The 15,410-nt window shown below is 39.9% G+C and overlaps 1 protein-coding gene across 4 annotated transcripts in view; it reads left to right on the top strand.

The window, feature by feature from the left end:
* The first annotated feature begins 425 nt into the window (after window positions 1–425).
* raf1b (Raf-1 proto-oncogene, serine/threonine kinase b) overlaps window positions 426–15,410 on the top strand; it is a 37,857-nt gene continuing 22,872 nt past the window's right edge. For 3 of the 4 annotated variants that reach the window (XM_039648996.2, XM_039648993.2, XM_089125397.1), the window contains exons 1-3: window positions 6,572–6,694; window positions 11,429–11,652; window positions 14,972–15,084. In XM_039648996.2, the coding sequence (XP_039504930.1) occupies window positions 11,455–11,652; window positions 14,972–15,084 (311 nt within the window). In that variant the 5' untranslated portion in view covers window positions 6,572–6,694; window positions 11,429–11,454. Of the gene's footprint in view, window positions 729–6,571; window positions 6,695–11,428; window positions 11,653–14,971; window positions 15,085–15,410 lie in introns of those variants that run through there. The other variant, XM_089125399.1, reaches the window with a different exon arrangement.

The following is a 15,410-nucleotide window of genomic DNA, read 5'->3' as shown; positions in this document are numbered from 1 at the left end:
CCCTGGATGTGCATCCCACAAATCTCCATCAACTGCAAGATGCTATCCTATCAATATGGGCCAACATTTCTAAAGAATGCTTTCAGCACCTTGTTGAATCAATGCCACGTAGAATTAAGGCAGTTCTGAAGGTGAAAGGGGGTCAAACACAATATTGGTATGGCGTTCCTAATAATCCTTTAGGTGAGTGTATGGCCGCTCTGGAGTAAACAGTGATGTCATCGTCCAGCTCAGTTCAGTTCTCATGTAATGATGTCAATGCAAGAGATCAATAATGTTGTTGAATATTAATTAAATTAAATGAGAGAAATATAAATGATCACATATACATAGAAGTGATATCTTCACCTGAGCACATAAACTTCTGCATTTTCTGTTGTCTTCAGATGATGGAAGCATGAGAGAATACCTTAAATCTGCTCTCTGTTCTCTCCGCCTCTGAGAGCATCTGAGATGTCCTGGGATTCACACACACACACAGAGAGAGGGAGAGAGAGAGAGACAGAGAGAGAGACAGGGGCTTTTATCTGACTCTGAGCCGCAGCTCAAGCACCTCAGCAGAAGAAGTGCCTTTCCTTGGATCTACACAATAGGAAAAAGCTCCAGGATGATTTGTGTTTGTCCAGCTGTACTTCAATGAGGATGCGGGCGAGGAGAGTGGATCCACAGTGTGTGATGATCAAGAAGATGATCTCACGGATGCATTTCAGCAGCTCTTCCTGACTCAGGTGAGGAATAATCTGTTCTCTACACGACAATAGCCGAATATGATGATAGAATGCAGTGGACGTCACTATGATCTTGCTATAAATGTTATCTTTTGTTTTACATCTTTGATCAAAACAAAATAAAACTCTTGCATAGATCATCATGCATCCCATTACTATGCATATTACTATACTATACACTGTCTATATAGGGCAAAACTGAACAGATATGACAGTCATTGTGTAATGCTGGACTCGTGAGATCATGTGTAATATGTTTCATTTAATGATTTGTAACACAATATCTGGAAGAGATAAGTCATGCAAGTAATGTGTTGCTGTGGCCATGTGGTGGCACTGTTATGACAGAAAAAAAACTGTTGTAATTTCCAGTGTATGGACGATCTGAAAAAATACATAAAAAGCTATAGTAAATAATAAAACTAGTGCTGGGCAACATCCAAAATTTAACTTTGTGTTTTTGTGTTTACACAATATAGGGTGTGTGTTTGCTGTTTATAATTATTTTGTATGTATAAATATGCATTTACATAAATATAAAAATATTTGCACGTATATACTGTGTATATATTTATACATAATATATATATATATATATATATATATATATATATATATATACTTGAAACAATTCTTAAATGCATATGTGTGTATTTATATATACAAAATAATTACACACAGAACAAGCACATATATTATAATTTTTTTTCTTCTTTTTTTTTTGTGTGATTAATTGTGATTAATTGTTTGAACAAACAAATCATCATATTTAAAACATTTTCAAAAGTAAAAGTGTAACCTGCTAAAACATAATGAGAATCTATCACTCATGCAGCTCAAATCGAAATCAGTGCTGAATTTTTGGATGTAAAGCTCTACTGTGTCGTATAGCGTTAGGGTTTGGGTTTCCTTGAAAGGGATATCGGCAAATCCATACATATAGTGTTTGGATCCAAAAATACCCAAAAATCTAGTTCCATTTAACATAGGCAAAGGTATCAAACATTTGAGTTTGTTGTTTCACAAAGTGTGAAGGGTTCTTTATGGCATTAGCACCCCAACCCAAACACAGAGACTCTCTGACCCCTAACTTACAGTATTGATGAAGTGTTTACTGGAGCTTTTGTAAGACACTGCCCTTATAGTCCGTCAAGCAATGGGGGTCAACCTTGAACAAATTCCAAATGAAGCAAACTCAACTGATTTTGTATCCTCGATATGTCATGAGTAAGTAAAAAAAAAAAAAAAAAAGCCCAGAAAAAAATCCCATCAGGGGAAAGTTTAGAAAAAGACCCAAATATAGCCTATTCATTCGCCTATTCACACTGTTTCTCACGTGAACAGGGTAAAACGTGTTTGATTGTTTGAAATGAGTTGATCACTTACATCAAGACAAACAAAAAATGTATTACAAGTTTTTTTTTTCTTAAATTGTTTGTTAACATGGGCAACTGGTTCATGTGCTAATTTGCATAAATAACAACTTTTTTATGTTGTTATTATTATTATTATTCTTAATAATTTTTAAATATCTTGTATAGCCAAATATTATCTCACAATCTTTGGATATACAAAAATATAAATAATAGTTATAATACAACAGGGCATATCTGAGTAAATAAAAAAGTCATTTTATAACACAACATATCTAAACATTGGGTACGGCCCAGGTGAAAATGTCTTGTAGAATCTTGTTGTCATCTTACAGTAAAAGACTACGCTATCTCACGACCAATTCATACGAATTCGTATGAGTGATTAAAAAGTGGCCAATTCGTAATTCATACGACCTCACTATTTTTCCAAACCCACGTGATGGGTAGGTTTAGGGGCGGGGTCAGGGGTAGGTCATTCGTACGAATTCATACGAATTGGCTTTATGCAGCAATTCAGCTGCACTACTTCCTGAACTTAAGCCAGCTCCTTTGTTTCCTGTCTGCCATTATTGGCCAAGCTTGATTAATTCAGGTGTGTCTGATTATTGTTGCCGTGACTACTGAGGTCAGGCACACCTGAACTAATCAATTTGTCCAATAATGGCAGACAGGAAACAAAGGAGCTGGCTTAAGTTCAGGAAGTAGTGCAGCTGGGCATAAAGCCAATTGGCCAATTCGTAAAATATGTACGATTTAGCAAAAACGTACTAATTCATCGGAGCGAGGTCGTACGAATTGTTACGAATTAGCCACCTCGTAAAATTCGTAAGAATTCTCGTGAATGTCCCCACTTCCCATAAGTGGCAGAGATTTAGTCGATCATTCAAGGTCTACAAGCTGTCACTCAGGTAAGAAAGATTTCCTTTTCTTTCTCCTACATGAATTAATGTGATCGTTTGATCCCGCCACTTTTTATTTAACTTATGCATTCTCCTTACCCGTGTGTCTCTTCACTCAGACTCGTCCTCTAGAAACAGTCCCACGGCCCCAGCCCCAAACCCCATCTCTGCAATATTGATAACGGCTGGTTTCTAAAGTACTTCTGACTTCCTCTATGCATTAATGTAGCCTAAATGGATGCCTTCAAACCTTAACATTAAGTATTTTACTGTTATATGTCAACAAGGTTCTACAAGACTTCTCCTGGCTATACCCAATGTTTAAATCTGTTGTGGTATTTATGCAAATTAGCACATACGTAATTTGATTATGCACCACTTGCCCATGTTAACGAACAATTAAAAAAAATGCAATACGTTTTTTGTTCCTCTTGATGTAAGTAGTCAAATCTTACAGTAATTCTCGTGATGATATCTAAAGGTTAATTTTTTCCCTGTTCACGTTAGAAGCAGTATGAATAGGTGAATGAATATGCTGGGTCTTTTTCTAAACTTTCCCCTGATGGGATTCTTCTGGGCTTTTTTCCCTTACTCGGGACATACTGAGATTAAAAATCAGTTGAATTTGCTTCTGTTGCAATTTGTTCAACCTTTTTCAGAAAATGACTGGACTATTAGGAAAATGATCCATGATTTTTTGATCGATTACTGTTTGTATTACCATAGTTTTCCGACAAATATGATTAAATGATGGATGACATGCTATTGTTTTAATTGTTTAATGGAAATCAGTTTGGCCAACGCATGTTGTTTTTAAATGTACTAAACTAAACTAAACGTCCTGTAAAATCCGTTTTGCATGATCCTCTTGTTCATTAATATTATCAGAGTCTGGATCGGGGTCAAAATGGTTTAAAAATGACACCATTGTTAATATTAACATAACATCTGTAGATCTCACGGTTATGAAGGGGCGAGACATTTCCCAAATATGTGCTGAGCGCTGCCAGTCTCAGCACACTGGGCCAGCTGAACAATCACAGCACACCGACCCAGCTGACCAATCACAGCACACCCCGACCCAGCTGACCAATCACAGCACACCGACCCAGCTGACCAATCACAGCACACCCCGACCCAGCTGACCAATCACAGAACACCCCGACCCAGTTGACCAATCACAGCACACCGCGTCAGCTGACCAATCACAGAACACTGGACCAGCTGACCAATCACAGAACACCCCGACCCAGTTGACCAATCACAGCACACCGCATCAACTGGCCAACCACAGAACACTGGACCAGCTGACCAATCACAGCACACTGGGCCAGCTGACCAATCACAGCACACCGACCCAGCTGACCAATCACAGAACACCCCGACCCAGCTGACCAATCACAGAACACCCCGACCCAGTTGACCAATCACAGCACACCGCATCAGCTGGCCAATCACAGAACACTGGACCAGCTGACCAATCACAGCACACCGGGTCAGCTGACCAATCACAGCACACTAGGCCAGCTGACCAATCACAGCACACTGGACCAGCTGACCAATCACAACTCATTTCATATTTCAGAATGGGGCTTCACCGAACACCAAGGGTATGTTCAAGTTCAAAACGGTGCGCAACGTTTTGCTACGGTTTCCAAGTTGAACGTCATGTTTCCTGGAAACCGGTGTGCAACAGGGTTTGAGATCCGTTTTCTCTTGTTTGGTGGGTGTGTCAGAACTGCAGTCCAATCAGCAGCAACATGTCTATAAAGCAAGTGAACTCGCATAATAGGTTCAAGGAAAGTAATTTACGAATGTGTTCAATGCTGCTCGGTATACGCAACAACTGAGAATATTAGAAGACATGTTTGACGTTTATTGTAAAAATATAGGACACCAACATAATGATGTAGTTGTTTATATTTTTAGCTTCATTGCAAGTGTATGACATTTGGTATAGAAAACAATGGTTATTAAGTGCTTTTACTAAAAATGAGAAAGAAAAATAAAGGGTATTAAAACAAATAAAGTCAGTATGTGAGGCTAAATAGATGTTTTAATCTGAATTATGTCAAATGTAAATTAGGGGTGGTGATGGCCCAGTGGATAAGACACATGCCTTTGGTGTGAGAGACCCAGGTTCGAATCGCAAGACACTTAACCTCTAGTTGCTCCAGAAGCGTGCGACCTCTGACATATAGCAATTGTAAGTCGCTTTGGATAAAAGCGTCAGCTAAATAAATAAATGTAAATAAATGTAAATGTAAAATGTGTGCTTCCATTTCAGTTTCCAGAAATCCCTTCACTCGATTGGGATGTTCTCTTGTGTTCTGGGCAGCAAGTGCAGTAACTGTAACATCTGGGTATATTTTGTAGTATTAAACACACATATATATACTGACTTCATCAGGGTCTGAAAATTCTTAACAAAGAACACAAAAGGATGGCGTTCTCTGCTGCCATAGTTGCAACTCTTGTGTCATCAGAACAGCGTCACCATTTCTATTTAAAAAAAGTTGTGCAACGTTTTATATGATATCTATGGGCATAATGTTATGAGGCAGCGCCTGAAAATAGTGCCCAGCTTCCAATGTGTCCGGGACTAAGTTTGTGTAGTCATATATGCCTGCTGCACTCATGGTACACTCTAAAAAATGCTGGGTTGTTTTAACCCAATTTTGGGTCAAATATGGACAAACCCGAAATGTTGGGTTAAAAATGTAATGTAAAAATTTAACCCAACGGCTGGGTTAGTCCATATTTGACCCAAAGTTGGGTTAAAACAACCCAGCATTTTTTAGAGTGTACGACAGTGAAGTTTCCTGATTATTACGCAGGAATGAGAGTATAGTTCCTAGTCATATCAGCCTAGAAAATCGCAACTTTACATTTTCCGTCTGTCTTAGTCGGTCTTAGTGTAACATTTTAAATAGGAAAAATTCTGAAACACTGGTCATTTTTTGGGAGAAATGCTAATGGTCTTGTGCACTTCAGTGATGTATGCTAAGCTATGCTAAAAGTGGTACTGCCAGAACTGGAGATCGGCTGAATGGATTCAAAAAAGGTAAAACTCAACAGTTTAACTCTGGGGGAGTTGTAAAATTAGCCTATTTCCAAAAAAAAGTGGAGTATCCCTTTAAAAACAGCATGAAGGGAAGTAGCACTTGTCTTTTCTTCTATAATGTGTGGTGGTGAGTGAAATGCTTCTGAAGTAAGAACAAATGTGAACTGTGGTATAATTTAGTCTGTGGGGAATTGATTGGATGGTTGTGGTTTGCTATTGGTGGGTCTAATGTGAGTGACAGATCGCCCCGCCCTCGCACCACTTAACATGTCATCAGAAGAGATGTGGCTCCAACAGGGAGGGGAAGTTTTGTTATTTGTTAGGAAGTTAGTTATTTAAGATTACCAGGCACATGTATTTAAAACAATAAAGATGTGCACTGGTAATTGATGTATGATAAACACGGCAATATTAAATAGATTAAAAAAACTGAATAAGAATTGGTCATTTGATTTCATGGTTTAAATGTATGTCGGGCTTGCCATATCACGCGACCGTCTGCGAAATGGCGAAAAATAGCGTTTTTGTCGCGTCGCGAGCTGTGACGAAGCGGATGACATCACTCTCACGTCACACACTCCCTGTAGCAAAAATCATGGCGGATCAACAATTCAACAACTTTCTTTGGTGAGTAAAGCGAGTCTCTATATTTCGCGTGCACAGTATTTCATGCAGGTTATATCGCGTCTCGCTGCTTATCCGAGCGAGATTATTAGTGAAACCTCCATCGCAGTTGTTTTGTGTGTTTGTGTGATTATAATATACTGAAGATTTTGATTGAGCTTGTAAACACGGTTAAATAGCCTATATTAAAGCAGGCACTGTTAATCTTTCTAGCTATACAGTCAGCTGGGTGTCTGTCTCTCTCTCTCTCTGTGTGAGTGTGTGTGTGTGTAACTTATAGCTGCTGTATCAAAGTAACTAAAAACATGAACTGAGGTCAAAACATCAGAGTCCTATTGGTAGTGAAAATAAATATTCTGTCTTTTATCGGTAAATAGATATTGTTATGGTAAATTGGGTCATAGTTTAATGAAAGTAGTTCTGATATAGTCTTTTAAAACAGTTGAACTAATAAAATGTAACTGGGTGACACAATGTCCTCTGAATTATTGCCCTCTTCATAGCTAAAAAAAATGCAAATAGCCTTCTCTGTTTGATCAAGTTATTGGTCAGTTCTGCTTTTGAACAAAGGCAATATATTAATGTGTGTTTTTAGAATTAGATGTTTCAAATAGGTCTGTTTTAAACAGTGATCTTGATTTATTTTCTCAGGCTGCTGAGTTATTAAAATCGTCTTACACATTGCATTCATGCAGTGTAGCATTTATTGTATATATAACTACTGAAAATTACAGACGTGTTTGCATTTAATGAGCAGCATTCATATTGTTAAAGCTTTATAACTTGATTAATCATTGGCATGGCATTTTAAGCATAATCCACACTTCATATCTAATGCAAGCACATTTATATTATGTTGTATGCACACAAACAAGATAACGTGACATTGAAATGTTAAATGAAGGGCAATGTTTTAGTTTGGAAGCCTGACATTGATATTGCATTATATGTGTGATGCAGAGAGAAATGAGGAGGAATTATTCAGCATGACACAGAAATGCTTTACAGAGTAATTAGTGTTTCTGACACGTTGACCGTCGGATTAGCATGAGCGTGTGTGTGAGCTGCTCGGACCTGCTCGACTGGTTCCAGATGGCAGAACAATGAACGAGTTTAACCCAACATAGTTGCACAGTTACTTTCCGAGAGCGAACAGGTGGATGTCGAGCGGCTCATGCTGAACGGGTGAGAAATGCATTGGTCTTGGCTGCCGATACTGTGTAATGACTGGTGCGGTGTGGGCGAACCATCTGACCGACACACACTGCCAGGGCAGAAGCATCGCGTCCTTCATAGGAAGAACAGCAAGAACACACAGCATAACTGTCAGGACACTGTAAGTCCCAGGCTAGCAACAGTTCCTGACAGATATGTCACCATCTGCACTTCTTAGCGGCAGAGACTTTGATGATTAATGTTTCTGTTGGGTGTTTGGGCCTGAAAAGCAGGTTAATATCACACGACTGGAGGTTCTCTGCGTTTCATTTTAAAGTTTCAGCATGTGACCTCATTCATTTAGCAGTCGCTTTTATCCAAAATGACTTAAATGAGAGCAAAAGAAGCAGTTAAACTAACAGTAGGACAACAATATGCAAGTACCATGCCATGCCATCCCAGTTTAAAGATGAACCTTTTAAAAAGAAAAGTTAATAAATAGAACATGTAAACATTGGTTTTCAATCTTCTCAAGCTCAAAATTTGACTTTTTTGTTTGCTTCTGATTCTTAGTGTTTCTGAACTGCTGAAACGCCTCAATTTGTAGTCTTGAGTTTTTTCCGGGAACAAACACGTCACAATATTCCTCCTTATAATAATTCATATGCAGAATAAAAGGGCGGGGCCTGGTTGAGTTACTTAGTAGTGGGTTATACAGAGCATCACAGAAAGTCCCACCAACAGCCGGTGCCGGAAGTAAAAATTCAATACAATTTCTCCATTGACATTTGAGATATAAGCCGTAAAAACGTAACCATACGTGGTAGACTTAAAACGAGCTACGGCTGTACTAAGCGATTGTATATGCTCATATAAACGCCAAAAGTTCATGGGGCACTAACCTTGTTTTAAGATAAATGCCCTTTATTCATGATGTATTGGATAAGTACTTCATTACCCACAACCATGAACAATCCCACAATCCCACAGTGATGCATCTGATTGGTGGAAGTCGTGTCACGTTGTCTGAAACCCTGCGAATGTACGTGACAGACTGAAGATCACGTAATGACGTAGGGCTAAGTTCATTGGTCGCACCTCTGAGATGCCCCCGCTCCATTGGATGTGCAGTTACCGCAGCACAGCCTATGAGCGAGCCAGATGCTCAGTCTTTTAGCATGTGCAGGTGCAATGCGTTTTACATATAGGCTTCAGTAAATGGAGGAAAAGGAGTTTCCCTGCACATTCACTATATAGAATTCACTGGAGGAAAAAGTTCATATGGCTGTTGTCAGATTTGGAAGTCACTCAAAAGTCTCTTTTACGGTGGCTTTCAGGCGACTTTAGTGAGGCGCGGTGGTTTATGGGAGAAGTAGTTCTTTTGCTCGGAAATGAAAATATGTGCACAGGCTTGTACCCTTGACTTTTTTTGGATTTTCTCTTCGTTTTTTCACTTCGAAATGATATGTTGTATGCTTATGAGTTCAGCCGTAGCTGATTATCCTCAGACATGCTCTAATACTCTTTAGATATGGATTTTACAAAATGTCAAAGTGGAGAAATGAATGGGAAATTTACTTCCGGCACCAACGCTCTCTCGGGCTGTGGGCGGGACTGTGATGATCTATAGAGCTGGTAAGTCCCGCCCATCCGTAAAACTCCAAGTGGACCTCTAGGTTGAAAAAACGTCAATGCAAGTGAATGAGAGAAAATAATTATTTTCTGATCCTGAATTGTGCCATGCATGTGAACATATGTTGTCTGTGAATTTTTTTTAAATATAATTTCTCATGTAATGAGTTTGACAGTATATTGTATGATTCTTTGGCTAGCAGTTGTGGAATAGACATAACGAGAAAGACTACACGTCGCATATGTGACATCACCGCATAACACATTTTCCCTCCACAAATCACGGTGCGATAATCCAAGGAATTAGATCGAGATGCCTATGTGTTTTGTACCCAAATGTCACCATTCAAACAATGGTTGGTTTAGCGGGATCTGTGTGCTAGTGGTGGTGACGTATATCAAACGCGTCGAAAGCAGCGAAGAGTTGTAGTCAACAAAGTGCTCTCACACTAAGTCTAACCGTATGAAAATTCTACCCGCTAAATTGTAGCATTCTTTAAATGAAAAATATGTTCACATTCATTGCAAAATTCAAACGGGATTAGAAAATAATTATTGTGTCTCATTCACTTGCATTGACGATTTTTCAACCTAGAGGTCCAGCGGGGTTAGCGGGAGGGGCGGGACTTACCAGCTCTATTGTCAGTTATGGAAAGGGCCGGGACATTTTCCAAACACACTTAAAGCGCTCGACCAATCACAACACACTGTTCCAGCCGACCAATCAGAGGACAGTGTGCTTTTCAGAAGGAGGGGCTTCATAGAGACAGGAAGTAAACAGAGCGTTACTGACAGACTGGGAAGAGAGGAGCCGCAACAATGGAGAATATGAGGAAAATAATCAACATTCAAGCAAAAAACCTGTTCTAGTAACATCACAACTCTGCATTATAGCCTAGTAATTTCATTCTCATTAAGCTGTTTCTGATGCTTGGTGTTATTAAAATGACTTTATACTCATATTTCAGACTGATCTCATGAAGTAGCGTGTGTATGACACGCCAATTCGTATTTCCATTTGACGCATAATCGCCTTTCAGCGTGTTTATGAATGCCGTTGACTTAACGTTATATAAATTTATGACTTACCTCAACCCCGTCCCTAAACCTAAGTGTCACTGGGGTTAATGGCATTTATGACTGTTCCCTTACCATCCTAGGAAAAAAAAGATATGACTTACCTCAACCCCATCCCTAAACTTAACCGTCACTGGGGTTAATGGCATTTATGACTGGAGATTTGACTGCGTGTACAGACACGCGGAATGACACGGACGTTAATGGCGTAGACATACACGCGGATAGCTCAAAATGCGTAGAGATAACACGCCACCTGACTCGAAAGTGGCGTATATAAACGCAAAAGTCATGATGTCATGTTGACTCATATTTAGACAGTGAATAATTATTTTATGAAAAGTCTTACCTTCTTTCTTTGATAAAGTTTGCTTCTTATGTGATACGTGATACACATTCATCATCCAAATGTTATCAGTTTATTATTATTATCATCATAATCTGAAAAACATTTGGCCGTTCTTTTGAATGATTTCTCGTCAGAGTTATTTGTCCTTGACGGCTCAAGTGTAACGCGCTGTAATACTGCAGACATTAAATGAAGTCTTGACCTTGTTTATAAAAACGTACTTTATAAAAACTAGCTTTTAAAAATGTGTTGTAATTATGTATATTTTTGGTTGTATGATTTTGTTATTTGTAGTTGTGTTTTTGAAAGTGCTCTAGAAATAAATTTGAGTTATAAAGCATTATCCTGTTGTTTTGGAGGGTTTTCTCTGCTAGTCACGTAATCCCATCACACACACAATACCCACTTCAGAGCTGCCGCCACTAAACGAGAGCAATGGATGTAGGAAATGGAGTTTTCTATTAACCATAGATCATGTTTCATGCCTTGTGTGATCCGTTATATCGGTTGTGTTCTCCTGCTAGATCCCTGTGCGCCGCTGCCTGTCGTGATGGAGCATGTTCAAGGGGCCTGGAAGAGCGCCAGTCACGGGTTCGGATGCAAAGACTCGGTGTTCGAAGATCCCTGCATGTCTCCCAACATTCTCAAGAACTTCCCGTACCGGAGATTGTCAGACGATGGGAGAATCCCAGACTCTAAAGCTAGCGGCACGATCCGTGTCTACCTGCCCAACAAGCAGCGGACTGTGGTAACAACACCAGACCTGTGTTATTTATTTCCATGTTTTCATGATGAGTATGGAGTGTGTGTTTGAATATTTACCCTAGTTCAGTGCTTTTGCACATTAAGGGCTGTTTTCTCCTAGAACGATTGCTATAACAATTGGCGATTTCCAAACGGCGTTTTTGCGAGCTTGAAGGGCAATAAAAGTGAATGACTGAATCCCTTCCAACTTTCATTTAATTTAATATCCAACAATATTATTGATCTCCTGCAGTGACACCATTATATAGCCCCTTTCACACAGCGCGTTGATCCCAGGAAATTGCCCGAACGCCTTCTGTGTGAACGCAAACACGACCCGAGATAGCCTTTTCTTTTCTTAGCCTGACTTTTCTTAGGGCCGTTACATAGTCAACGCATCGGTACGCATACGCGTCCGCATGGCTATGCATCGCTACGCTTTGGCCGCCATTATGCGTCGATGCGTAGCCAAATGTGTCGTCCTAGTTTTTGATACGCGACGCACTGATGCACGCAATACTATGCGTTATCGGTGGGGGCGACATTGCAAGAATTGTACATTAATTCAAATATATCATGTTAACAGAAGAAGAAGGTTTGAATACAATGGCGTGCGAGGAGGAATAATTATACGAGCTTATACCAGCATTTAATATCATCCGCATTTATATGACAGTTCACCACAATTAGTACACTCAAATAAAATTGCGTTGGAAAATGCCTGAGAGAGGTTGCAATCGCGATGGGAAAGACAGAATCAGGTGAAAACGGACTGGAAAAGTGCCCGTGACAAATTTACCAGCCTGGTTATATGAATTAATGATTTATGGATATGAATTAATGAATTAAAATACCAAATTAGTTAAAATGTGTAATGGTTTTTACATAATACCAAATAAGTTAAAATGTGTAAAGTGTTAAATAATAATAAAAAACTCATGCTTCAAATCGAACTTTTATCAATTTATTTGTCAGTGCTACCCAATCGTAGCACACTGTATTGGTGGGGAAACACGCCAGCATCTGATAAAAAGTAATCAGCCAGCTGCTCCCTTACAAGTGCCGCTCTCCGGGAGGGTCTGCTGCTGCCGACCGAAAACCGTGGTCCGCCCAACAACGTGCTGCCTCCACTCCACTCTCCAGGCTGGACCTCTCCGGTGTCAGGCGTCGCATCCACAAAGGTGGCGGGCATGTATCTGGCACGTTCAGTGGATGCCAGAAAGTTGTGGAGAGCCACGCACGCCTTCACGAGCTTCACCGCTTTTTCAGGTTTGCAGTGAAAAATCTACTACCCCCTGTTGCGTGACCGGTGTATTGCATTTTACGCATCGCCCGTGACGCTTGCGTCTGCTTTAACACTATGAAAGGAAGCGCGTCGCTCGCGTCACTCGCGTTGCTTTCTCGCGTAGCTCGCGTTGACTATGTAACGGCCCTTAGCCTGACTTCGGCATACTCATATTCTTGTCGGAATATGAGTCTGAAACTGCTCCATAGGGCTTTGATTATGAGGCGTGTCTGAACCGAACCAGGAAAAAAAACCTCTGCTCTCAATTGGATAGTCGGTAAACCTACAACCAATCAGAGCAACGCAATAAGTGAACTACTTTGCATACAGTTGTCAACTACAGAACTTACTTATTTTAGAAGGTAAATAACGAGTGTTGCTTCTTTTACTTGGTCCTCCATGAGTGCGACCAAAGGAGAAACCACAACGACCACAGCCTTTTCATTACGTCCCATTTTCTTAGCGACCGTCAAAGCCAGCTGATAAGTTACACTTTTGCCGAATCATGTAGGATGGACGGCAAAAATATCTTTTCCGATCGAGAAATGCCTTGATTGCAGTTCTCTGTTTGTCTATTAAAATTAATGCGCTGTCGATTTATTTTACAACATTCGCGACAGCGGAATCTATACATCTCAATTCTCCAGCTGCAGTCATCTCTGAGGGAAACCAGTTAAGCGCTCTTTGATAACGTGATGATTACGTACTTACGCAGATCATCTGTCCATCATTGTATAAAGCCCGCCCTGGCAATTTGATTGGCCCGAATGTTTTTTCCTGATCATAATTACTCCTCAATGGATCGAGTCCAGACCGAACTTCCCGACCAAAAAATTTTGTGGGCGGAGTTCGGGCTGGCATCCAGGCTAGCCTTTTCTCACAGCACTTGATATAATTAAACTTATCAATTTGATTGCGGATCCATAAAGGTTCAAATGACAATCACCAGTAACAACAGATTCACCCGCTGTAAAACACAAAAGACTGGCTACAGAAAAAAAGAGACTGCAACCTGCCCATGCGAAAACAAGGATACATATCGGAAGGACATTACATGTAGTCACGCAGTGGTGATTTGGTGATGCCACGGTTTTGCGTGATATGATAAGCGATTTTTAGATTTAGTCAGCACGATGTACTGCAATTTCAGAACCAGAACAAAAGTGGATGTTTTTTTTCTAGTTCAGATGCAATTTTCCGGTGAAAACGATTATGTTGGTCATACTTCCAAAAAGAATAATCTGTGATACTGAATGCCAGTATCCACACCGGCGTGGTGACTGACAGCCTCACACTCTCCTCAAACTTCCACGCTTCATTGTGTTTATCCGCACTGTGCCGTGTCAAACTCATGTAAAGTTGATAATTCCGCGAACATGTGCAATTGCAGATTTCGAACAGAGATGGCGACAAAGAGGAAAAACTGCAGACTCCAGCTTTGACTTAATTAATAACTTTTTTGCAAAAAAAATGAGCCATCACTGAACTGACTGAAGCTAGACTGTTTTCTTCTGGAAACAAACTTTGTTGCATTATTTTCCTGTTATCTATGTAAAGCGCTATATTTATAAAGCTGACTTGACGAGTCCGTTAGCGATGGGCACATGTGATGTCACTTCAAGGAAGTCATTTTATTGTTTATAGTCATGTGACCCAAAGGACAACCTATATTGTCCTCGGTGTGAACGGGCCTTTATGTTGGAAGTGCCTTGATGTAATTTTTGGAAGTGATTTCAATCCTATTTCAAGCAATTCAGAACCATCATGTTGAACAGTGTGCATCTGAAGAGGACATAATACATTATTAATCAGCTTTACTATATCGGCCTTATTTTCTTATCGGGCCGATACCGATAACATTAAACATGAACATATATCTGCCGAGACCGATGTGGTGTCCGATATATCATGCATTTCTAGTTTTTACAAACTCACAAATGCTAGTAGCTATAATGCTAAACATCTATGTAACGTTCATGCATGTTCATTCCCTTGTTCTCCATTGAAGTGATGAAATCTGAGACTTGTGTTGAATTAGGTGAACGTGCGAGCGGGAATGACGCTGCGCAACTGCCTCATCAAAGCCCTGAAGGTGCGTGGACTCCAGCCCGAGTGCTGCGCCGTTTTCAAGCTCCATCGAGAACACACATTGTAAGTTGTGGCATAAAAAGGTCTTATAAAAATGGAATACAATGAGAAAGACTGAGCACTATCAACATGCAGTGCCAATAAAAAGTTGTTTTTATATTTAATGCAAATTCATTTGTTATTTTTGCCATCGACCATCAGAAAAAGACTTTCATGTGGAAATGAATCTCTACAGAGTGATGTAAAGTTATCACAATCATCAGATCCACTGTAGCTGATTGGGTTGGGTATTGATGCAGACTTCCTAATTTGGTCTGATTCTGTTTCACAAACACATTATTCGATTCTAATTCGTTTGGGAATTTAATGTTGAACACAGGGATATTGTT

Source organism: Pimephales promelas, chromosome 21 (genome assembly GCF_988280905.1).
Source record: "Pimephales promelas chromosome 21, fPimPro1.hap1.1, whole genome shotgun sequence".
NCBI classification, from domain to species: Eukaryota; Metazoa; Chordata; class Actinopteri; order Cypriniformes; family Leuciscidae; genus Pimephales; species Pimephales promelas.
The sequence above is the reverse complement of the archived record's forward strand: the minus strand, read 5'-3'. Positions and strand labels throughout refer to the sequence as shown.